Source organism: Equus quagga, chromosome 10 (assembly GCF_021613505.1).
Source record: "Equus quagga isolate Etosha38 chromosome 10, UCLA_HA_Equagga_1.0, whole genome shotgun sequence".
NCBI lineage: Eukaryota > Metazoa > Chordata > Mammalia > Perissodactyla > Equidae > Equus > Equus quagga.
This window is the reverse complement of record NC_060276.1, coordinates 19,589,826-19,614,140: the sequence shown is the minus strand read 5'-3', so window position 1 is coordinate 19,614,140 and position 24,315 is coordinate 19,589,826. Positions and strand designations below refer to the sequence as shown.

The following is a 24,315-nucleotide window of genomic DNA, read 5'->3' as shown; positions in this document are numbered from 1 at the left end:
TCAGACTGAACTTTAGGGGACAAACTCTCTTCTAGACTCAGTAAAGCAAAATTTGTGATCTTTTTGAGAACCATTTGGACCAATTCTTCACCCACTTGCAATGGGGAAAATTGCAATAAGATGTTTTCCGATGAAGTGACACTTCTAATGTCTGTGTAAGGATAAACTTGAGGTATCACATGATCAGGGAGAATACTTCTTGTTTCCGCTTGTTTCAGCCCCCTAAAGCACGATGGATTCATTTGTAATTCATCACTGCCAGATGCGTCCAATTCTCCCCTGGTCTCATTGTTTTCACATAAGCATGTTGTAACTATAGAGAACATTTTTCTGAAAACACTTTCAACTGTGTCATTTGCAGCACTGCTTATATGTGACTGCAAGGCTGTTTTTCGTGTTGCTGCTGCTACTTTAATTTTAGAATCAGATGTAAAGTAGGGGAGTTCGTTAAACGGAGGCCTGTTGTCTACGTCTTCCATTACCCTTCGATACATCTTCTTCAAAATTTCCTTAACTGCACTTAACAAAGCAGTTGTTTTTTTCTGTCCAGATTCTACATTTCTAAATATTTCTTCCAAAACCATTCTCAGATATTCTGCTTCTGATATAATTTGGTTTTGATCTGGGTATTCTGAAAAGAGAGACAGCTCAGTGTTGTCTTCCACCTTTCTTTGACCTGGCAATATTTCATTTTGTACAGCTGGTTGTGTAAAAAGGCTGGAGTTCTGCTTTGAGTAAGAACTACTCGCCTTTAAAGATATTTTATCTTGTAAACTCTTTAAGATGTTGTTGACAGTTTCACTCACAATGATGTTTGCTTGGGATGAAGCATTGTTTGGATATGAATTCATCTTTTGGATTTCTAGGTCTACATCATTTTTTATAAGCATCAAAATGGTACTGGCGATTATGTCAGCATATTCCTTAAGGCTAGCTTCTGATATATGAATTGCAGGTCCATGTTTTCCCTTGTAATTAGCTAATGTGTCATCTGTGACCTCTTGACTGAGAATGGTTTTAGCTGTCGATATTTTCAGGATAGTCACATCTGATGGCATTTGGTTTGATTCAAGAAATATGCTGTCATCTTGTTTACAATTTGGAAATTTTGGACCAATATATGGTTTTCCTCTAGTCTGAGTATCAAGAGTAAGTAGCAAATCTATTCTTTCTGTGGCAAAAGATTTCAATCTATTCAAAATAGTTTTAGTAATGAAGTGAGCATCTTCCTCACATGGGTCAGGAGCAGATTGCTTGGCGTCTTGTTTCTTAAATATAGTTGTCTGATTATCATCAGAATAAGCTGATTTCAGCTGTACGTTTCTTCCCTTTCTTGCAAATAGAAATCTCTCCCTTTTCCTTTTATTCATTGAGTTCTTAACAGGAGATTGTTGACACTCTGCTTTGGGAAGTGCACCACAAAATGTCAAGGGCAATCTTGGAGAAATAGAATCCTTTGCATTTATGCCAAGCATGACAGCATAAGTGAGATTTTGAAGAACAATATTCACCATATCATTGGAAATCATAGCAACACACGATTTAGAAACTAAAAGCGTTGGAATAGCCTTATTTGCACAGTCGGGGTCCAGTTCAGAGTTTGCTTCTTAATGTCTCCCAATTTCATTACGTTTAAGAGTGGATGCAACAAGTGGGAGATTATGCTCATCTAGTGTTTTCTCACAGATGTCACTTAAGATACCCTCAATGGTATCTAGTATTTGAAATTGAAGTTTTTTTCGATAATCACTTTTATTGAACAGCTTTTCAACAATATCTTCTGACCAACCTGTATCAATCTCTCTGTGAAATATGTTTTTTTCATATTTGCCTTTAGTAGACACAATATCTAACACTGTGTTAACAATCTGACTTGGAATACTTTCAGAAACCACAACATGATGAGTTAATGAACTTTTTAGTTCTTTATCTAACTTATGTTTGATCCCTTGTAAAATTTGTCTAGCCACTTCTGTTGCATACATATTTAATTTAGAGGCAGTCAGTTGACATATTGAGGTAGTCTTTCCTGATTTATTACAATCCACTGAGCAATAGGAAAATTGCTCATCAGAATATGAATCTTTGGTTGATAACCACGGCTGGCTTAAAGCAGTCTCAGCCTGCTGTAAAGGTAAAGCCATTGGAACTGTGAAATTGATATGGGGACAAAAGAGAGCTTTTACTTTCGAAGTAGTAAATGTTTCTAAACTTGTTAATACTAACTGTATAATATCTTCAACTACATTTATTTTGGTCAGTTTACTAAAACTGAATGTGGACTGAAGTGTACATGGATTTCTGTCCAGTATGGTAGAATAAACAGAAGACTCTCCTCCACTGGCATGTTCAGGAAGAGAGAAATTTGCTGGAAAGGTGATAGTGTTATACCTATTTTCATTTGCATTTCTATCTGTCATGACAGCAGAATAAAGTTTTTGAAATATGCTTCTAACAACATTATCTGCAACAACAGCTACATCTGCTTCAGACACTAAAGAATCCGTTATGTTATCCAGAGATTGAACAGGTATTTGAGCAACCGGCTCATCACCAGCACGAGGAATGTCATATAAATGGTACTGGGGGAGAGGAAGCACGTTTAATTGAGCAACTAAATCATTCTGAAAAATTTCATTCAAAATATTTCTTATAATGGGCACAAGTGGGGACTTTTGTGCCTCTTTGAGTTCTACTTCAAACATTTTTAATGTTCTTTCTAGTTCCTGTTGCTTAAAACAATCTGATTTAGTTTCTTCTTCTGGTGGTCTTTCTTCTCCAGCACTTTCTTTCTCTGTATCTGCAGGGTCTTCTAGATATGACTCCGGGTCAGCTCCTCCAGGAAGAAAATTTCCATAGATTGGCCTATATCGGTAATTTTCAATGCCTTTCTCTTCTGGCTCAGTTTCATTAAACATATCTGTTGGCACTGCATCTAAAATTAAATTGACTAGATTCTTAAGCATTTTTTTCTCTTGTAGTGGCTTGCTTATACATGTTTCCAAATCTGGCAAGCTCACATTTAATTCAGTTTGAACAGCCTTCAAAATAGTACTTGACACTTTCTTTGCATGCACATATAAAGCAGACTGCAGTCGTTTTCTGTGTGTGTTAGCACAAATGTTGGTACTTTCACTTTCCCAGTATGTCTTTTTGCTCTTTTTATTTCCATTGATTATAGTGCCCAAAGTTTCTAAATTTCTATGGGCAAACCCTTCTAATTTAGCAAAAACCATTTCAAGGATATCTGAAGCCATGACTTTCAGTTTATTTGGATGCTTTTCTTTTGTGGTCCCTGTTTTGGGAGCAGTAATTTTTCCTGTATTGTTAGTCACCTCTTGACTACCTGGCTGGATCACACTGGACACCATGCTGGAGATTATGTCAGAGCATCTGCTCATTTTGTCAATAAGCAAAGTAAATGATAGGCTGTCAGTATCAACATACTCTGAGACAGCTTTAAATTCTGGATTTGTGAAAATGCAATCCATCTCACCACTACATAATTTTGTAATGATATCTTCTAGAATTGTATGAGACATGAGCTGAATATTAGACTGCAATGTAGTGGTTGTTCTCAAATTCTCATTGATCCACTCTCTGTTTTGCTCATTAGACAGGGGAGAATTTAGATGGTCTCCTATGAGCTTACATAACATGTCATATAAGGTATCTCGAATTCTATCTAATACTTGTGACCTGGTACGTTTGTGGACTTCCCCTTGCAAATGAGGACAATGAGAAGGCAAAAGTTTTTGTTGATCAATGTCAGCAGTTCCATGTGAGATTTTAGACCTTAGCTTATCTGCAGAGAGTAGAACATTGCTTTTATCTGTATTTCCACTTAATACCTCACAAATACAAGTGGCTAATGAACTTGTCATAATGTCATTATTTAGCTTTGTGACAACAGAGTCTAATACCTGTTCAGTGTCAGCAAAACATCCTGTTTCTGTAAAGTTCTTGGGAAGGCCACTCTTCCTAACATTTGGATTCTTCTTGTTGTATTTCAGTTCTTTCTGGATAGCATCCAAAACAATTTGTACCACCTTAGTGGTGTAAGCACTAAGGTGAGAGTGAAACAAAGATTTCTTGCCAGGTGCAGGCTTCAAATGGGCAGCATGGCTTTCTGGTTTGAAGTAATTTTGCAATTTGGGGCAAATAAATGAGTTCAGCTTCTTAAAAATTGTATCAATGATCTTATCATTAATGTGAACTACAGGTTCGGATGCTGATTCACTTCCTCTAGGTTCTAACCAGGGATGTTTTGTAGGGTCTATGTCAAGTGCAGATAAAAATTTCATCTCCTTTTTACTCTCAAACCATATTTCTAATGGCTCTTTCTTTGGTACATCAGCATCATCTAGAGAAGTTTGATGTACTGCTGAATATCTGAAAATGTGACTAGAAGCTATGTGAAGTATTTTTAATACAGCATCTACAATTTCTTGAGCTACTGTATGGATTTCTGACACAGAGAACATCTGGTCCATCCATTGTTGATATGACAGATCTTGTGGCTTTCCTGAGGTAAGAAGTGAAGCTTCTTTCCTGTTTTTATAATCTATGTGACTAGAGGGCCCAGAAGATATGTCTTTGAGGATCTGGGCTAAAATACTTGTAATTATATTTTCTGAGGATTTTTGTATTTGATGCTTTTCATCTTGGCTGAAAAGCAAAATGTCTTTATTCAAACATGGCTTGTCCTTAAAAAGGTCCTTAGTATTAAACATTGGAAGGTCACTCTTTAATTCCCAATCGTGAAATGCTACGTTGCCTTGATAAGCAGCCTTCGTAAGTAAGTTCATATTTCTTTTGTACTCAAAACCAGCATTTTCCCTTGTCAACCAGTGATCAGGAACCTGTTCTTGTAATTTTGCTTTTTCATCTTTGATAGATGGAATCAGTACATTTTCCACAATTTTGTCTATTTCTTCATTTTTGTCTTCAGAATAAAGGACCATGACAGGAACATTAATTGGTAGAAGTGGGCACCCATGTCTAGGACCATTAGTTACTCTAGTGCTGGCAAGTCTGTTCTTTTCTTCAGTGCTGGAGGGACTGCTCAGTCTGGGGTGTCTTCTCTTTTGGACATCTGTCTTCTGTGGTTTCCGAGGTAGCTGAGCCAAGATATCATCAAGTAGCTGAAGGATGATCACTGTTTCTTCAGTTGCAATGAGCCTTTCATTATTAAGTCCAATTTGTACATAACCTAGTATAGTGCTGATTGCTTCCTCTATGTAACCAACCAGAGAGGACTGGGAAAAAAGATTTGACACTAAATTTTGTATCTCTTCTTTGCCAATCAAATTGGCTGCATGGGGTTCAGCACTGAATTTCCTTTTGCTGGCTCTTTGAAGGAACGTAGTTGTTGGATCTTTCCTGTGCTGCTGATAAGCAGGTTCAGTTGAGATTTCAAGATGAACAAGTTCATTTTGTGTAGAAGATGCAAGAGCCATCAGCTTTTCTAAAATCACATGAACCATATCCTCTGCAATATCATTCATGTTCTCCAAAGTATAAGCCAACGAAGCTTTTGAAGTTTTTTCTTTTGGAGAAATGAAATGTTCTCCACTGGCTGTTAAGTCTGATTTAAAGTGAACTGACAAGTTTTCTTGTGAAAATACCTCCGTACATTTTTTCTCAACTGCAGCCTGTAGCTTCTCAAGCACGTTTTCTATAATTTCAGCAGCTGCTGAGGAGATATCAACGTTGGAGAGCAAGTCTCCTTTGTCAGTGTCAGTTTGGTCAACCAAAGCTTTGGCAGTAACAGAGGAAAGGGTGGGGATGGTCTGGGTTAATTCAGACACCATTTCATGATAAACATTTTCTAAAATCAACTCAGTTTCCTCTTTCAGTTGATTTTTACAGTTAACAAAAACATTCTTTAACTCCTGCATCTCATTTACGGCTTTTGCTTTATCATCAGAAGACAGTGGGCGTTCTAAGCCATCTGGTTCAGTGGTAGCATCTTTAGATTTCTTTGCACCTGTTTTAATTGGTGTGAAAAGGTGACTATCAGATTTACAGATTTTACACTTGGGGGCTTCAGAGGTCTCATTATATTTAGGTTCAGAGGCTTTAGGTTTTTCTTCCCTGTGATACGTTTTTCCCACAACGATTCTTTCTTTATGGGCAGAAGATGGTTTTAAAGGTGCCGCCGGTTGCTCTATTACCTTGTCTGCTGCCTTTGCACAGGGCTTTGCCTGAAATGTCTCACGTGTTTCATATAGCAATTTTTTGCTGCATGTGCTATAGCAACTTGGACTATCTGAAGAGATGGTGGAATCGTCAGGCATTGGGTATGTACTATTTCGCAATCTTTCTTCATATTTTGTGATGGCTGGGTATAATACATTGGTCACTGCAGCCACAACCCAGGTCATTATATTGTGAATTATACTGCTCAATTCTTCAGAAGTTACCTGGAAAGGAGGCGAGCAGGGATACAAGGGAAATCACGTATGAATTTACTCTATTTTAGGGACAGGGACTAACCTTTAATTCCTTATATCAAACAGTGCACAGCTAGAATCCAGCTATGGTGTATAGAGAGAACATAGGAAAGGATCTATTTAGACCATCAGGTTAATTTCAAGTTGGTTTATTCTTTATGGGTGTGAGATATTCTTTGAATAAGATTCCTTTTAATTCAAAATCCCTTGGAGCTTTTATTTTCAGCATTTATTGTTGAGGATAAATGGCTTCCTGGTTAAAAAAAAAATATAGCCAAGACGGTGTCTAGGCTTATAGAAAACAAATGCTCTGGCAAGAAGTAAGACTGTGTTTATGATCCAAGCAACATTTCTTTAAAATACAGACCAGATTACCTCTATCAAAGTATTTCATGACACAGATTTGCAGTCAAAACATTTATGTGCCTTGGTGGAGATAGCCTCCTTTTACTTAGGCATCTGTTTAGCTAGGAGGTGAGGGTGAAAAATAAAGCCCCACAGTGGAGGGGTCAGCCTGTGGGCTCTGTGGCCTGCCTGTTGCTGCCTTCCTCTTTCAATTGACTGTGTTTATATATGCAAATGACTACAGCTACTTGTCAAAGTTTAATTGATAGGCAACAATTAGCACTGATGATTTAGGAAAAATGAACAGGCTTTGGGTCCAAAAGAGATTACCAGTGCAAACTGTGTTGGATAGGGAGGCAGAGGACAGCTCAAGAAGTAAAGAAACACATTAATTTCGGTAGAATAAAAGAGTTGAGCTAGAACTGGGACTCAAGGAGCCAGAAGGCTGAGCAGTGGAGGGAAGTTTGGGTCTCCTTCAGTATGAGCTGAGGTAGAAAGCCAGGGACCAGACTTGAATGACCATTTTCTCAGTGGTTAATTGTGCTCACCGTCACAGCTTAAACTGGAGCAGGGGTAGATGCAAATTGTACCTGCCAAACTCTGTACCTGTTTATTGCAGATACACTTTGGGAACATAAAAATCCTCTTGCTTATAATAAAATAGTATTCGTTTTAAAGTTGTTGTTACCCTCAGGACAAGCAGACCAAGAGTGTGTACCTTCCACAGGAACTCTACTTCTCAAGGCTGTAGATACAACTCAGTGGCGATAAAGGCCGGATACTTGGCATTCTAGCTATGCATTGTTTGATATCCTGGCATTTGGGCACCAGATTCTCTATAATGTGGTTGTTGCTCTCAATTATCTCCAAAGTTAGCTCTCAGATTGTTCAGGTTTAGGCAAACATTCGAAGAAAAGTTAACACCTTGTTGTATATAGCATACTCTCTTCTGACCCATTAAAGAAGGTTTGGGGGCCACTTCAGGGAAAAGCCACTTTATTCCACTCCAATTCCAAAATCTCTTAATGCATTTTTATTGTGAGAAAATACACACAATGTAAAATTTACCATTTTTAACATTTTAAAGTGTACAGTTCAGCGGCATTAAGTACATTCACAATGTCATGCAAACATCACTATCTAGTTCTCTTAATGCATTTTTTCCACCTACTGCCCAGACCAGGAAAGGGCTATTGAGTTTGAAAAACATAGTTTTGGATGACAGCATATGGTTGAAAAACACTTGTTTTAAATAAACATGTCCTAAATCAAACACTTCTAAGAATAACATCTAAACATTAATAGGTAAATTACTCACCTTTTTGGTCTGAATTGGCCTAAATCTGTTCCAATACATATGAGCTAAGAATTTCAATATATATTATTTTCTTATTACCAGAGATAATGTACAGCCAACCTACACTGTTGCTGTTAGGGTAGCTTAGAAGAAGCATTTCCACTCTAGATATATAAAATAGGGCCATTCCTAAAGTTTTTAAGGAAGTGAAAAGTAACGAACGGAATATGACTTTTCAGCTCATTTTTACTATACCGTTAAACTGAAAAATATCCTTTTGGTGCCAGTATATCTAGGTCTTTGTGTTTGTTGTACATTCTATAAAGTGAGCAGGTGTATGTGTGAAAGAGTGTGTGAATGTGCTATTCTCCTGAACCCATCTCTTGATCATGATTCTTCTGTCTAGCCCTAAACTTGAGGCTCATCAAATTTACTCTCTTATCTGTGCCTCGTCCAAGTTGTAGCTCTCAGGTGACCAGGTCCCTTCTTTTGATGGAGTAGCCACCCTAAGATTCTTCTTACTCCCAGGAAAATTGAGACAGATATAGGCATCCTGGCTCCCTTGCCCAAGGGGCAGGATCCTCACCCCTGAGCCAGATCTGTAGTGGTCTGCAGAGGCATTTCTCTTAATGCTTTCCCTTATGGAATGGGTTTGTGGTATTTGATGTTTTTACCATGATGATTAAACCTCCTAAGGCTCCCCGAATCTGCTTTCCTGAGCCCCCTGCCCAAAGGGCCAATAACAGTAATTCTGGACCCTTTTTAACAATAATTATTTTAACAATAACTTTGGACCTCTGCAAAACTCAAGATTAACCAAGAGTTAAAGTCAAGTTAGAGAAAAAAGCAAAGAGAGCAACTGACTAATGTCAACAGATGATTTCGCTGGTTGTCTGATACACAGATTTTTCTCTAATAAAATATTAGAAAATATCCTTAATATGTTGCTTTATCAGTGAATTTCATTGTACATACTTTTTCTTGGCAGTGATTTTGATAGTAGTTTTGTTGTCTGAAAAGTAAAGAGAGATTGATTTTATTCCTTATGATTAATAATTTATGTAACTTTCTCCCAAATTCCTCATCATTGAATCAGATTATCCCCATTGTGCTTGGGAGATTTTTTTCTCCCCAGGAATTCACAAAGAAGAATAAGCTTTATTTTTTGTCTAATTTCCCTATTTAGCCTCCTACTTAGATATTGGCCCTTGGTATAGGACATGCTTTATTACTCAAAAGAGTAGAATAATTGCTACATAGACGGTAGAATAATACTTGCTGCATAAACTAACATCTGATATTACTACTCTTGATCCACCTTAACCATGTTTGTTTTGTAGTGAGTTGGGAAGAGCATGGGCTTGGAGAGACAGGGGATGAGCTAGTCCTTTCTGCTTGTTCTGCAGAGCTTTCTGATAATCACTTTCTACCCACCTCCTCAAAACTCTTAGTCTCCTCCTGTCACCTCATAGCAGGAAAAGATCTATGGACGATTATTGATAATGATGGATTAAAATGGTTTTTGATCATATGCAATACCAAATTAGATGTAGCCCTTTTCTAGGTGTCACAATATTCTATTCTATGTTCTAATCAGAATTATTTATCATAACCTACTATGTGGAACCAAAAATATATTTTACTAAATAGTAGTAATAGAACACCACAATTATGCAAATTATAGAATAATAAAAAAGGTAAAAAAATTTAAGGCCTATGACTGTAATTCTGATTTATTTTCATGTTTTCCTGACTACGTGGATCCCTTGTCTCTCTTCTTCCTGATCTTCTTAAAGAAAAAATGCACTCTATCTTCATTTTTACTTGGCCTGCCCTTATGTTATCGAGTTTACTTTTTTCCCCAAGGCCTACAATTCAATTGTGAGAAATATAGCCAGACTGTGAAATTACAGCCTAACCTCTAGAAGGAAAGGGAAACCTTATAGGTCTCAGCTAGGGTTAGGTAGCAATGCCCCATCCTCAGACTAGTAACCTTCTGCAGTATGGAACCTGGAATGTGAATGCCGATGTAAGTGACATAGTTCCTATCCTTTGGCTTCATTTATTTTTCTAAGATCCAGTTTCTTAGGCCAAGTCCAGCACAATTTCCTTCTTGTAGATCCTCTGCAATCTATTGCACCCAGATTCTCTTTTCTGCTCTCTTTACCTCATACCACAGGCAGCAAGTGGAAGCCAGTGAGTTCTTTGTATTTGTTGCTACCTGTCCTCACAGGCTTTCTGTCCCAAAAGCATGCATTTAGATAAAAGGAAACAGAAAAGACCTGAGAACAAAACTAACCAAATAAATGAGAAAGGCCTCATATAAGACCACTCGAAACTAGTTGTAATTTTGGATAGAATCTGCAATTTGCAATGAACTGTCAGATTCTTGTTGAAGTCAATCTAGCAGAAATGTGCAAATGAACTCACTGTTATATTGGGAAGTTCCACCACAATTCCAGGAGTGACATGATATTCCATCCACTTTTCCCTAGTCTTAGGTGGTTTTCCTTGATAGACTGATGCTACTAAAGTGTCTAAGGTTTAGGTAATTTGTACTGCCAACTCTCTATTTCTTAAATAGAGAGGGCAATGATACTATTGACAATTAGTTCAGAAGCCCCAAAGAGAAGGCATGGTTTTTCACAGTTTAATTTCCTGTGTCATAAAACTATAAATATACCTTTCTGCTCCTGACTTTCTCCTCTACACAACTTCACTTTCATCTAGAAGATACCTGAAAGATATCCTCACATGGTTGGCCAACCACCCCTTGAAGATTAACATGACAAGACAAAAATTTAGCCTGTCTGGACATTTTTCCAAAGATGATATACAGATGGCCAATAAACACATGAAAAGATGTTCAACATCACTAATCATCAGGGAAATGCAAATCAAAACTACACTAAGATACCATCTTAGGCCTGTTAAAATGGCTATAACTCAGACTAAAAATAACAAATGTTGGAGAGGGTGTGGAGAGAAGGGAACCCTCATACACTGCTGATGAGAATGCAAACTGGTACAAGCAGTATGGAAAACAGTATGGAGATTCCTCAAAAAACTAAAAATAGAACTACCATATGACCCAGCTATCCCACTACTGGGTATCTACCCAAACAATTTGAAATCAACAATCCAAAGTAACATATGCACCCCTATGTTCACTGCAGCACTATTCACAATAGCCAAGACATGGAAGCAACCCAAGTGCCCATTGACCGATGACTGGATAAAGAAGATGTGGTATATATATACAATGGAATACTACTCAGCCAGAAAAAAAGACAAAGTCATCCCATTTGAAATAACATGGAAGGACCTGGAGGGAATGATGCTAAGCGAAATAAGCCAGTCCGAGAAAGACAAACACCAGATGATTTCACTCATATGTGGAATATAAACAAGTACTGGGACAAAGAAAACAGTTCAGTGGTTACCAGGAGAAGGGGGGTGGGGGAGCAGGGGGGGGAAGGGGAGCACTTATGTGGTGTCAGTCATGAGATAATGTACAACTGAAATCTCACATTGATGTAAACTATTATGAACTCAATAAAAAAAAGAAAAAAATTTAGCCTGTTTGCCTAATCCTTCTGAATATCCAGTTTTTATCTCATTGGTGGTCTTCTACTTGTATCTCAGGCCCATAGCTTTGGGGTAATGCCTGATACCTCCTGATCATCCATACACGTAGTCTATTCTATTGCCAAATCCATTTACTTATTCCAGTTGCTGAATGGGACTTAAAAGCAGCACCCCTGTAGCCTAACATCAGTGTTCCAATCTGAAAGCCAAACACTGGATAGTTCCATGGGTGGTCCTCCCTTTGCCTGACTTTTTATCCACTGCCCTGCCTTCAATTCACTTTTTGGCATTCCTCATGTCTCCCTGTCTTTTTTCTTGATGCTCTGCGAAGCATAACTGAGGTCAAGGGCAGTGCTTTATTCATCTTGGTATCCCCCTAATACCCAGCACTCTATTTTGAACACAGTAGGTTCTCAAGAAAGTTTGGTAAATAAATTCCCATTTAATGTATTTTAGATCTATGCATACTTCTCTCTACTCCAAAACGAAGGCTGTTGTGCAGGCCACAAATCATTAATGAGCTTCTGCAACTGGCATCTATTTAACTGTCTTTAATTTGTCCTACATGTTGCTGTCAGAAGTGTTCAGCAGAGTTATTGATTTGATAATATCACATCCCTCCTCAAAACCATTAGACTGTCACCCAATGAATGAAATAGAAACTTATGAGCACAGTCTTCAGGTCAACAGACTCACTGCCTTCTTTATTCTGTTTCTCCTCTCTTCTTCCATCCCAATTATAAGAACATACTCAGTATTTAAATGCAAAGCTTAATTATTACAACTGTTTACTGCACCACTATCTTATCACATTTGCTTCCTCTTGTCCTCCTTTCTTTGGTTCCTAATTCTATTTTATTAAGCTTATGTATATGTCCTTTGTGTTAGCATTAGAAAAAACAGAGAACTAAGGAGTTTAGGGGAGAAAAGAAAGAGGAGGTAAATGGTGGAACAGATGTGAAGCTTCCACAGTTGAGCCTTGGGAAGCAAGGAGCTGCATGAGAACAAGAGGACTAAGTCAAAGGCCTTGAACCTGTGTTCTCTGTAAGGTAAGAGAATATGACATGTGTGCAATGGGTAGAGCCAGACCAGATGGTGTTAGCTATGTTTTGTTGTGCTCTGGCCTGGAATTGTCCTAGGTGTAGCTAAAGGTATTTTAACCCTGGGTATTTGAGAGGAACGGGGGAGAAGCTCCAGGTCATGCATGAGTTCATCTTAGCTGAGCTAAGATTTTTAGTAAAAGGGTATCCAGAGTATTTGCTATTGAAAAGACTCAAGTAATTCTGTAGATCTGTAGTCAAGGTTGGGGGTGGGCAAGAGGAAAAGGAAGGTAGGAATTAACACTTTATAAAACTGCACATTGTCATTATTCTCTCACCTTTATTTCTCTAAACTGTCCTACTACTGGGGTACTCAATTTCCTTCCTTCAGTATCTTTGTATCCCATGAGCACTCAGTAAGTCAGACAAAGTGACTTCCATCACTCCTAAGCTCCAAATCCTTCTCTAGGAAGCTTGGTCTGAATGTCAGTACCATTTACCACCACACACTACTTCACTTTACCCAACCATTTTCATCAGAGTTTTGGATTTATAAAACCTATCCTGGACCTCATTTGCTTTGTTGAGTATTTAAAAGATGATGATGTGGGGTTTGTGTGTTCCATTGGTAGTTATTTTATGTGCATGAAATATTATTCAAGTTTGAGGGGAACAGTACATCAGCAGAATAGTTGGCCACTAAGGTTTGAGGGCTGAAAGGCCCCCAGGCCAAAAAACAAAATTTTTTTTCTACTGGTCTTTATTTTGCATCATTAGAGATTGGTTACTTTGCATTACAGTGCAAATATCCTTACGATGGGGCAACAGAATAGGTCATTAATACTATATAGTAAACTAATTTATCATGATTAGGAAACCAATAACCCCAAAAGGCACAAGTAATGCATGTTTGAATGAGGAGAGGGGTAAAGAATTAGATCCAGATCCCAGAAAACTACCTGGAGAGACGAGGTAGTACTATCCGAAAGGGGAGAGAAAGCCTTATATATTGGGGGAACACAGAACCAAAGTGAGAATAAAGAGGGAAGGAGGTGGAAGAGCATGAATGACTAACTTTGCCTACTTGACAATTTTAGCTTAGTCCTGAGAGGTTGCAAAAGATGAGCGTTTCACTACATACAAGCAGAACTACAAGAATGGAGGACTCCTTGGGAGAATCTGCCCTCAAGCAGCACTTCTGTGTAATTATTAAAATGTCAATTTAAAATAATACATCAATTTATTGTTTTCTTAGATACTTACTTCACTGATGAATCACGAGAAGGGAAAATTTGGTGAGCTCCAGGTGGATCTGCAGAAAGAAAAAGAAAATTACTACTTCTTGGTATCCTTCACAAGTACTTGTAAAATGGTAATTAACATATCTTAATAGGTCTTTATTCTCTGCTATCACTGCTCTGTTTAAACTCTCTAAGGCCTCTCAGGGAGGCATAAAATATACCTTAAGATCTGGGGCCATTGCCTACCTCACCAGGCTCATCTCTGGTCATCATTCTACATATATTCTATGTTTCAGAGATACTGAACATCATGCATTTCCCTTTGCCTTTGCCCTTACTATTTCCTTTATAACGCTAGTGTCCCTCTTTTAAATTTCTCATCCTTTAGGACTCATTCAGAGAGCCTTCCTTGAAATCTACCTAAGTAGACAGCATCCTCTGTCAATGCTCCAGAAGCACCTTATACATTCTTCTATTATAGAACTTACTATGCTGTACTGTGATTACTAGTTTACAGTGCCTGCATACAGTAAGCATTCAATTACATTTTTTGTTGAATTAATTCTTTAAAACGTGTTGGCTCATTAGTCTGCCTGTCATTAATCTCTTCCCACTCAAATACTGTCTAACATGCTTTGTATGCCAACTAGCAAAGTTCCATAAGTGGATTTTAGTAAATATTTCTGGATAATCATACTAAAGCAAGTCTTCATGTAAAATATGTCCATAGGAATACTGAGATGGTGTATGTCAATTATGCACATGCATAACTAAACTGTCTTAGACAAACAGAATGCTCTAAATAATAGAAAGTAGTATTACCAGTTGGAGCCAGTTCAAAGTCAAGGTGAATTGCTACTGATTTTTCTCCCAATAAATGTAAAGTACACTGTGAATAACCAATAAATTCCAACGATCTGCTGAGAAAGTTTTACTTAAATTCTATGTACCTTCTTGAGTTTCTTTGTGTATAGTATGTTTTTGCATGTGTATGGTTTTGGAAAGGAAGGAGCTGGAGTTAATAATATATAAACCTGAAAAATTAAGTGTGAAGATAATACTGTTGTCTTGGTTTTAAAATATGTCTACAATTCTTTGATAATACTCCCTCCAAGAGGTGGAGGTTAATTTTCTTCCTAACCCTAACCCTAACCCTCAAGTGTGGGTTGGTCTTAGTGATTTAATTCTAATGAATAGTATATGGTGGAAGTGATGGTGTATAACTTCTAAGACTAGCTTATAAAATATATTGTGACTTCAGCCCCTTTCTGTTGGACTACTCACTCTGGGGGAAGCCAGATGCCATATCACAAAGATACTCAAGAAGCCCTATGGAGAGGCCCACAGGGTGAGGAACTGAGGCCTCCTGCCAACACCCATGTGAATGAGCCACATTGGAAGTGAATCCTCTAGTCCCAATCAAGCCTTTAGATGACTGCAGCAGCCCTAGATGACATCTTGACCATAACCTCATGAGAGACCCTGAGTCAGACCCACCTAGCCAAGTTCCTCCTGAATTCCTAACCAGAGGATCCTAATTACAGGATGTGGGATAATAATGTTTCTTTTTTTAAGGTGCCAAGCTTGGGGGTGATTTGTAACTAACTAATGCAACTGTTGAAAAGATAAAGAACTCTTCTATAATTTCTGGCAATATGGTGGATTAAATATCCTAAAGAGCCTAACTGTGTAAAACCTATTAGGAATGCAATGGGAATTTGATAAAAATACAATTATAATGTAGAACTTCAATACATCTCTTTGATGGCTGGATACATCTAGTAGACAGTAAGAAAAAGAGTCTAGTAGACAAAAAAAAATCAGTAAAGACATAATAATTGAATAATATAATCAATAAATAGAAGTTAATATTCATATGAGCCTTATATCCTTCAAATAGAGAATATACATTTTTTTGGCATATCCATGGAACACTTTCAAATATCAGTCACATATTTGGCCACAAAGACTTCAATGTGTTAAGAATTTATAGGTTACATTCGCTGAACCTAGTAAAAAAAATGTGACCCAAAATGTTAATTTTTTGATAATTAAGAAATATACTTATAGATAATTCTTAGATCAAAGAGGGAAATAAAAGGAGAAAGTATAATCTACCTAAAAAAGAACACTTTATATCAAAACCTATGGAAACGGCTTTTGTTATTTCCTATAGGTTTTGATATAAGGTGTTCTTTTCATTGCTTTTCCCATGAGTCCCAGACCAGTATCTATAACTGCCTGTTTGACTGTTCCACTTAGATGTGCCACTTGGATGCCTGCAGGCACCTCAAACTCAATATATTCGAAGCTAACTTTTTTTCTTCCAAACTTGTTCATCCTTCTGTAGTGCCAATCTGCTGAATGGTACCACTATTCACTATCCATTTAGTTGTCCAGTCTAGAAATCTGGGAGTTGTGTTCACCTCTTTCATCTCCCACATTTAATCAGTAACCAAATCTCATCTATTTAACCTCCTTAGTTTGAGTCAGATCTGTACCCAGATCTTTATCCTCACTGTCACTGACTTTTTCAAGACTTATTTCTAGTCTTGACTGTTGTAATAGCCTCTTTAATTGTAGTACAAGGCAGCATGGAATCGTGGTTAGGATTGGTTGAATAAGACAAACCTGGGTTAAAACCCTGGCTTTGCCATATACCATGTGGAAACTTGGGCAAGATAATTTACCACTCTCAGACTTGGTTTACCTATATGTAAAATGGTAGATAAAAATAGTTCTAACTTCATTAAATTGTTGGGAGGGTTAAATGAGAGAATATAAAGAGTTTAGCATAGTAACTGGTACACAGTAAGTATTCAATAAATGCTAACATTTTTATTGTCTCATTGCCTCCAGTCTCTTTACCTCTAATTCTCCTTTCCCTTTTTAGAAAAGGCAAATTCTGATCATATTGTGGCCCTGCCCATATTCTTCAATACTTGCCCTTTGATAACAAGATAAAGGTAGATTTCTTGGCATGGCCTACCAGAATCTTAATGATCCAACCCTTATCTACCAGCCAAGCTTCATCTTCTGCAGTTCTCTAACTTGAACTTTTAGCTAAAGCAATTATAAGAAAATTTGTATTTCCACAAACACACTATGCTCCAATGTCTGTATCTTCATAAACATATTCCCTTCTCCTGGAAGGTTCTCCTCCCATTTGTCTGCTTAGAAAATTCTTTCTTATGCTTCATGTGTGAGCTCAGTTGTGGCCTCTTCTATAAAAGCTTCCCTGGCTTTCCTCTGCTTCCACTGGACTTTGTATGTACCTCCATTATTGCACTTAGCATGTTGGGTTGTGGTTATTGACTGTTCCTACTAAACTATAAAATCCAGAGTAGGAACCACGGCTTTTCTACTTTCTATGTTCATTAATTAGCTTAGTGCCTGGCATGTAGCAGAAGCTTAACAAATGTTAGTTGAATGGATGGATTAATGGACTGCAGGATTTACTTAATAACTTGCTAATGTTTACCTGGATCACAGTTTAAACTTAATTTCTTGGCCTTTTTTCCACTCAACTCAGCAAATGTCACCTATATATGCCACAAGAAAAATAAAAACAAAGAAAATTCTCAAGGGAGTTTTAAAGAATTGGAACATCAGCTATTTCTCACATTTAAAATACAGAAATTTAAGAAAATGATTTAAAAATTCTATTTATAATAAATATACATGTTTTACTTGGTTTATATTACATATATTACTTAGAGAATTCAAAGGTTTGTAGAATTCATTGGTATTATAAAATTAACTAACTGAAGAATGCACTGATCAGGATGGAAGTAATCAACTGAACAGTTAAAAAGAATATGTGTGGTTTTTAAACAAAGTTAACTATAGGGGAAATGTTTTTAGAGAACTAGAAAGCAGAGAGCAGGTTTTCTGCCTACATGGCATGCGACTCTTTGATTTGGCCAAGAGCTCTACCTGCTTGGGTAATTATACAAGAAGATAAATCCAACCGAGTAGACTTTATTTTTTTCCAGGTCAGACTGCTGAACACAAGCCACCAGAAGTACATTTCCTGACGCTGATGGGATGGGTGAAATAAGCTGCAAAATAGTATCATATTCTATTGTAATAAAAGTGGTCATGCTATTTCTCACAATAAATTAGGTAGTTGTGACCATTTGATGTATTCATATTGCCCAATATATTTTAAAGCCTCCTTTAAAAACAGATGGTCTAAATTTGTTTATTGGCTTTTTTTTGGTAAAGTATTTAGTATTGTTTTCCATCCATGTTACATTCAGGGGACACTTTTTTTCTGGCTCTATAGTGAGGCTGGTGAAAAAAGGAATTAATTCCTGATGTGGAATTACTAAACTATCTCAAGGTAGTTAAGAAGTTTCCTTTTTCAGATACTAAGCATACTGATTAAGGACGTAAACATAATAGCACATTGCCCTGTACACAGCAGGTGTTTCATAAATATTTGTTTACACAAAGAAGCATATTATGGCTAACATGCTACATTTGAGCAGTTATACATAATTGAGTCTATCACTTACTATTCATTTAACACAGGACATGACAAATGATGCCACTTTCTACCTCAGTCGTGTAGAATTCATTTGGGAAGACTTTAATGAATTTCCTGCTTGATGACATCTCTTTCAAACCATGTTAACTTTTTAGAACAGCTGAGCCAGTTAATACAGTGCTAATGGAGTCAAGGATGTGGATTTGACTCTTATAATGACAAGCTGGCCACCCACAGAAACAATCTATGTTGTGACCAGAGGCTGCACGCTGAATGCCTGCTGCCAACTTTCCAGCATCTGATCACTGGTCATGAAGGGGATAGGGTGAGGCAGCACGGCTGTCTCTGCGCAACCCATAGACACTAGAGGAGACATGATTCACAAAAGCCCAATTTGTTGCTTCCTCCGCAGGACACAGGTGTATGTACCTTGACACTCTTGAAGCTCATCCTTTAGGAACCCTATAACCTAAGGGCTAAGTGGGAACACTCAAGTTGCTTCTGGTAAATCTCTATTAAGAATTGAGGCAAATATTCAAATTTTGGATCTGTTTAGCACATTAAAAATCTCGAGCTCACCACTTTTCTTTCACTACCTTACAACTTGTTATTGATATTCCCTACAATTTACAGTATGGCAACACCAACATAACTGATAGCCATGAGTATCGGAAGTCTGAAGTAGCAAAGGATTATTACTGTGGGTTCACATTTCAATTTTTATAAAATCTTACTACAGGGTGGTTAATTTCAGGGAATAAGGCTGTTCTGTATTGTCATTTAATGAAGGAAACTGTGTTATACCAAGCTTGACAATAATTTCATACTTCATTTGTTCTGTCTGTATCTGGGACAAAAGAAATGTTACTTGCCTCTTGTTGCAGAATATCCTGTGGAGAGTGTCTGGGGACATCTTTTGTTTTATCAGCACCATCTGGAGCTTGAGATGAGGTACTTTTAATTCCTGGGGGAAAGAAGAGGTGCCTTTAAATATGAAAAGATGATGTAATTCTCTTTGCTGGGTTGCCATAATGTCTAGAATTACCATAGTCAAGCATGTATTTATTTATGCAAGTTAAGGCAGTATCTCCAAATATGAGACACCTTTTTTGAAGTCCTCTGTCTACAAACTTCCAGTGGCTCACCACTGCCCTCAGGGACAAGCCTGAACTCCCTAACCTCTGGTTCTAAGTTACTTTGTCAGCTTAATTTCCCACCACTCCCCTGCCCTTGAATGAACTGTTCTGCACTTTGTATAGCAGGCAGGGGGGAACCACCAAGGATGTTTAAGTAGAGGAATTATACAGCCATAGTTGTTTAGGGGAAGATTACATTCACAGCAAAATGTAGGAAAGAGTAACAGGATGAAGAAGAGATTGGAGATAAATTATTGCAGTAGTTAAAGATAGGGGTGGCATGAATGGAAAGGAAGGGAAGGTTATGAGAGAGTTTAAGGAGGTAGATTGGACAGAATGTAGCAACTTTTGGATGTAGAATATGATCAATAGGAAAGATTCAAAGGCGACTCAGGTTTTGTGCCTGCATAAAATTAGGAGGGGCAGAGAACAGGTTTTGGGGTGACAAGAAGATGATGAATTTGTTTTGTGCATATTAGATGAGGTGATTGTTGGCCACCCAGGTGGAGATGTGCCAGTGCTCTCAGTGTGTGTGTACAATATGCATGGCAATCTTTTACAGAGAGTAACAGAGACTAAACTAACCTCTAGCCCAGCCCTGGGGAAATGAGAAACGGGATATATTTTTATGTCTGGGGAGAAAGGACGGCATTAGAGGGTAGAGACCTTCCTGGGGAGAATTCTCAGCACTGGGATTCCCAAATCGCAGTATGTCAGGAACTGACTCTACCTATCAGTGTAGGCAACCACAGCGGGGACTCCAACTAACCCATGCTTTGCAAAGTCCGAAGGGCCTGTTCACCCAGCAATCACTCAAAAATGTGGGATACTAACATTTACAATCATGAATAATTTTTATATCTTCCTTTATCAAAGTAATCAGATTTTATAATCAGGGGGAAAAAGCATAACTTGGAAAACTATATGACAAAACTATAATTATTTAACTGAAAGATAACAGAACAATTATAAATATTGTTCTTTTTCTTACCTCCATAATGTAAAGGGTGTGATGTTTTAGTCATTTCTTTATCTTTCTGTATGGTTTAACATTCAAGAAAAAAGATATTCATTAGTAATTAAACTTCTAAAAGAGACTTTTGCTGACTCTGGAGCAATCAAATTAATACAGTAGCATCTCTTTCTCCCCATCCCCTACCTCTCTCTTAAGCTCTGGTCTCAATGCTAACACATATTAGCAGCCTCTTACTGGATATCTCTTACAGGTACCTAAACTTAACTAGTTCAAAATGAAGCTTATCATGTACCTATGTACACCCATCTTTCCAAACTTGCTCCTTCTCTGTCTTCCATATTTTGGTTAAAGGCATAACAATCTATCCAGTCCTCCATTCTAGAAAGCTTTGTGTTGTTCCATTTATTTCAGATAAGACCAATCCAACCCACTCTAGTGCTTATTGAGCACACTGCTTGGAACTGAAATAAGATATATAATTCCTGACCTCCAGAAGTTTATCATCCAGTAGAAAAGACAGACAAATATGATACAGTATAATGAGTTCTGAGATAGAGCTAAGCCTGAGCACTATGGGAGCAGAGAGAAAAGACATCCCACTTCAAGAAAACGTATACACAAAAGTTAAATCATCATCATCATCATCATCTCCCTCCCTCTGGATCCGCACATCTATTGAGTCACCAAATTCGGACACAGTCTGACTCTGAAATATCTTAAATCTGTGGCCTCTGGTGCACCCTCATTGCCACTGCCTTAGTTTGGGCCCTTATCATTTTTATCTGGACCATCCCAGTAGTCTCAAAACTATCTTGCCTCTAATCTCTTCTCTCTAGATATCTATCTCACACACTGCAAACAGATTGTCTTTTTAAAACCCAAATCATTCTTATTTCATATCTGCACTCAAAAGTATGCAATGGCTGCCTACAACTGAGAGGATAAATTCATAACTCAACAAGATATACAAAGCTCTGGGTTCAACCTCCCTTTTCAATCTCCTCTCCTGTACTACCCTGGCTTTGCTGGCTCGCACTTCCCTGCTTTCACTTAACACTTGAACATCTGCCTGCAATACTGCCTCACTATATCCTCACGTGTATTCATCTGGAAACTTCCCACTCACATTTCAAGACCTAATCCAATTAATCCCTCCTTTAATAAAGCCTGTTTATTTTCAGACTTGTCTAGGCAAGTCTAGTATCTAAATCTTCTGTGCTCCCACAGCATTTTGTACAAATCAAAACTGTCCTCTCATTTTACTGTAAACAAATTTTACTGTGTGTGTCTGTTCCCTGACAGTGAGTCCTCAAGAGCAGCGATGATGTCTTTTCCATCTTTCCATCTTAGGTCATCTACTTTCCCTCTTTTCCCTTCCTTCTAGCTTAGCACAGGACCTGGCCCACGGTAAGATCTCAATAAACGTTAGCTAGCATCATCTTCATAATCAAATATTTAAGTTAGTTTCTGCTAAACTACATGGTACATTTAGCAGGAAGCTGACTTAGAACTTTCTCTGCCAGAGAGAGGCTTCACACTTGTGTAGGACCCCATTATCTCTGACCGGTCAGTGCCATGTCAGTGAAGGGGATATCCCATAGAAATATAAGTTAACTAGATAAATTAATTATCAACACAAAGCATCTGAGACATACAACTTTCTACCTTTTGTTCTGGTGTGTTACTCTGTACGTCATGCCGAGGAGGTGATGAGGTTGATTTTTTGGCAGGAAGCTTTACAAAACCATGAGAATGGTGAGTTGATCCTAAAAGTAAATGAAAGAGAAATCACGTAATTTTTAAACACCTTTATTGAAATATATTGAAGTACAATAAACTGCACATATTTAAAATGTACTATTTGTTCAGTTTTGACATATGTATAAACCCATGAAACCATCACTGCAATAAAGATAGACATTTCCATCACCCCCAAAGGTTTCCTTGTACCCCCTTATAGTTTGTCCCTCTCTCCACCTCTGTTCTCCAGGCAACCGCTGATCTGCTGTCACTATAAATTAGTTTGCACTTTCTAGAGTTTGCTATAAAAGGAATCAAACAGGATGTACTCTTTTTCTTTTTGGTCTGGCTTCCTTCATTCAGCATAATTACTTTTGAGATTATCAATATTAATAGTATTTTATTGTATAATAGTAGTTTATTAATAGTATTAATACCTGTATTAATAGTTTATTCCTTTTTATTACTGAGTAATAGTTCATAGTATGGATGTACTATAGTTTATCCATTTCCCCGCTGAAGGGCATTTCTGTTTTTCCAGTTTCTTGGCTATTATGAATAGTGCTGCTATGAACATTGATGTACAAGTCTTTACGTGCGCATATATTTTCATTTCTCTTGCGCACATACCTAGGAGTGGAATGGCTGAATCATATGGTAGATGTAAGTTTAATTTCAGTTGCCAAACTGTTTTCCACAGTGGTGGTATCATTTTATGTTCCTACCTGCAGTGTCAGATAGTTCTAGTCGCTTCACGTCCTTGCAAATTCTTGGTATGGTCAGTTGTTTAAATTCTAGACATTTAACTGCATGTGTAGTGGTATCTCATTGTGGTTTAATTTGTATTTCTCTAATGACTCATAATGTTAAATGGCTTTTCATGTGCTTATTTGCCATCTGTATGTCTTCAGTAAAATGTTTGTTCATGCCTTTGGCCCATGTTTATTAGGTTGTCGCATTGTATATATTACATATTTTTCTATATTTGACATTTTTTTTACAGTGAGCATGCCTTCTAGATCTAGGTCTGGAGACCCATCTTTTGTTGTGCTCACTTTTGGGGCTTGACAGATATGAAAGAGCCATTATGTAACAGCTACTGTTTCAAAATTTTATATTATTTTCTCATTTTTGACCCCCTAAGTACAAGACCTCTGCCCTAGTCTTCCATAGGCATCCACCTGGCTGGGGATGGAGCTAGGGCAGGGGAGGTTAGAATTGTTAACAGGAAGAATGCCACGATAAACACCCAGGTAATATTCAGAACTGTCATCCAAAAATAGGATGACACAACCAAGACAGTACGCCTTGCGAGCCTTGCAATTGTCTCAAGAATTTCCCTAAATTTTATCTTCCTTTTTGTGTAGCAACAGCCTGGAATACTTAGCTCAGAAAATTCTCCCTTAGTGTACTGGAGAGACCCTAGCCCACCAATAAGAGTTATCTGGGCTCAGGAAGGAGGAGGATACGACTTAAAGAAAATTGGAGGGAAAAAGTCCACTCCTTAGCAGCTCTGAGATGGTGGGAAAATGGAAGGGTGATGGAGAGGCTGGAGAGCAAAGACATCAGATGGGGCTTCACATTTTCCTTATTTTGGGCCTTGGTTGCTTCAGACAACATGGAGAGAAAAGAAGAACTATTGCTCTGCTTTTCATTTAGGACTCTAGAAAGAGATCTCTTAGGCTACCTCCTCACCTTTGCCTGCTCCTCCTCACCTGGAGCATGCCCAAGAAACTTTGTAATACAGTGTGGTCAGGTAGAGCAAGGCTGTCTCTGAGGTTTTGCTTTCTTTTTCTTTTTCTTTTTTTTTAATGTCAGCTTTATTGTGGTATCATTGACATACGAAATTGTAAGATAGTTAAAGTGTACATCATGATGATTTGATATATTTATATATATCAATATATAAATATATTTGATATATTTATACATTGTGAAAGGATTCCTCCAATTTAGTTAATTAGCACATCCATCACCTCACATAATTATCTTTTTTTTGTTATTG

General features: G+C 37.7%; 2 protein-coding genes across 2 annotated transcripts in view; both read right to left on the bottom strand.

The window, feature by feature from the left end:
• The window catches only part of LOC124245930 (fibrous sheath-interacting protein 2-like), a gene marked incomplete at its 5' end in the record, with an annotated part of 41,816 nt that extends 27,739 nt beyond the window's left edge, over positions 1–14,077 (bottom strand). The window contains 3 exon segments of the mRNA XM_046673764.1: positions 22–6,425; positions 9,073–9,109; positions 13,989–14,077. Coding sequence (XP_046529720.1) covers positions 22–6,425; positions 9,073–9,109; positions 13,989–14,077 — 6,530 coding nt within the window.
• A 4,625-nt stretch (positions 14,078–18,702) lies between these two features.
• The window catches only part of LOC124245929 (fibrous sheath-interacting protein 2-like), a 31,612-nt gene continuing 25,999 nt past the window's right edge, over positions 18,703–24,315 (bottom strand). The window contains exons 9-12 of the mRNA XM_046673762.1: positions 22,236–22,336; positions 20,586–20,631; positions 19,327–19,422; positions 18,703–18,821 (exon numbers count right to left, since the gene is read on the bottom strand). Coding sequence (XP_046529718.1) covers positions 18,703–18,821; positions 19,327–19,422; positions 20,586–20,631; positions 22,236–22,336 — 362 coding nt within the window. The remainder of the gene's footprint in view (positions 18,822–19,326; positions 19,423–20,585; positions 20,632–22,235; positions 22,337–24,315) is intronic.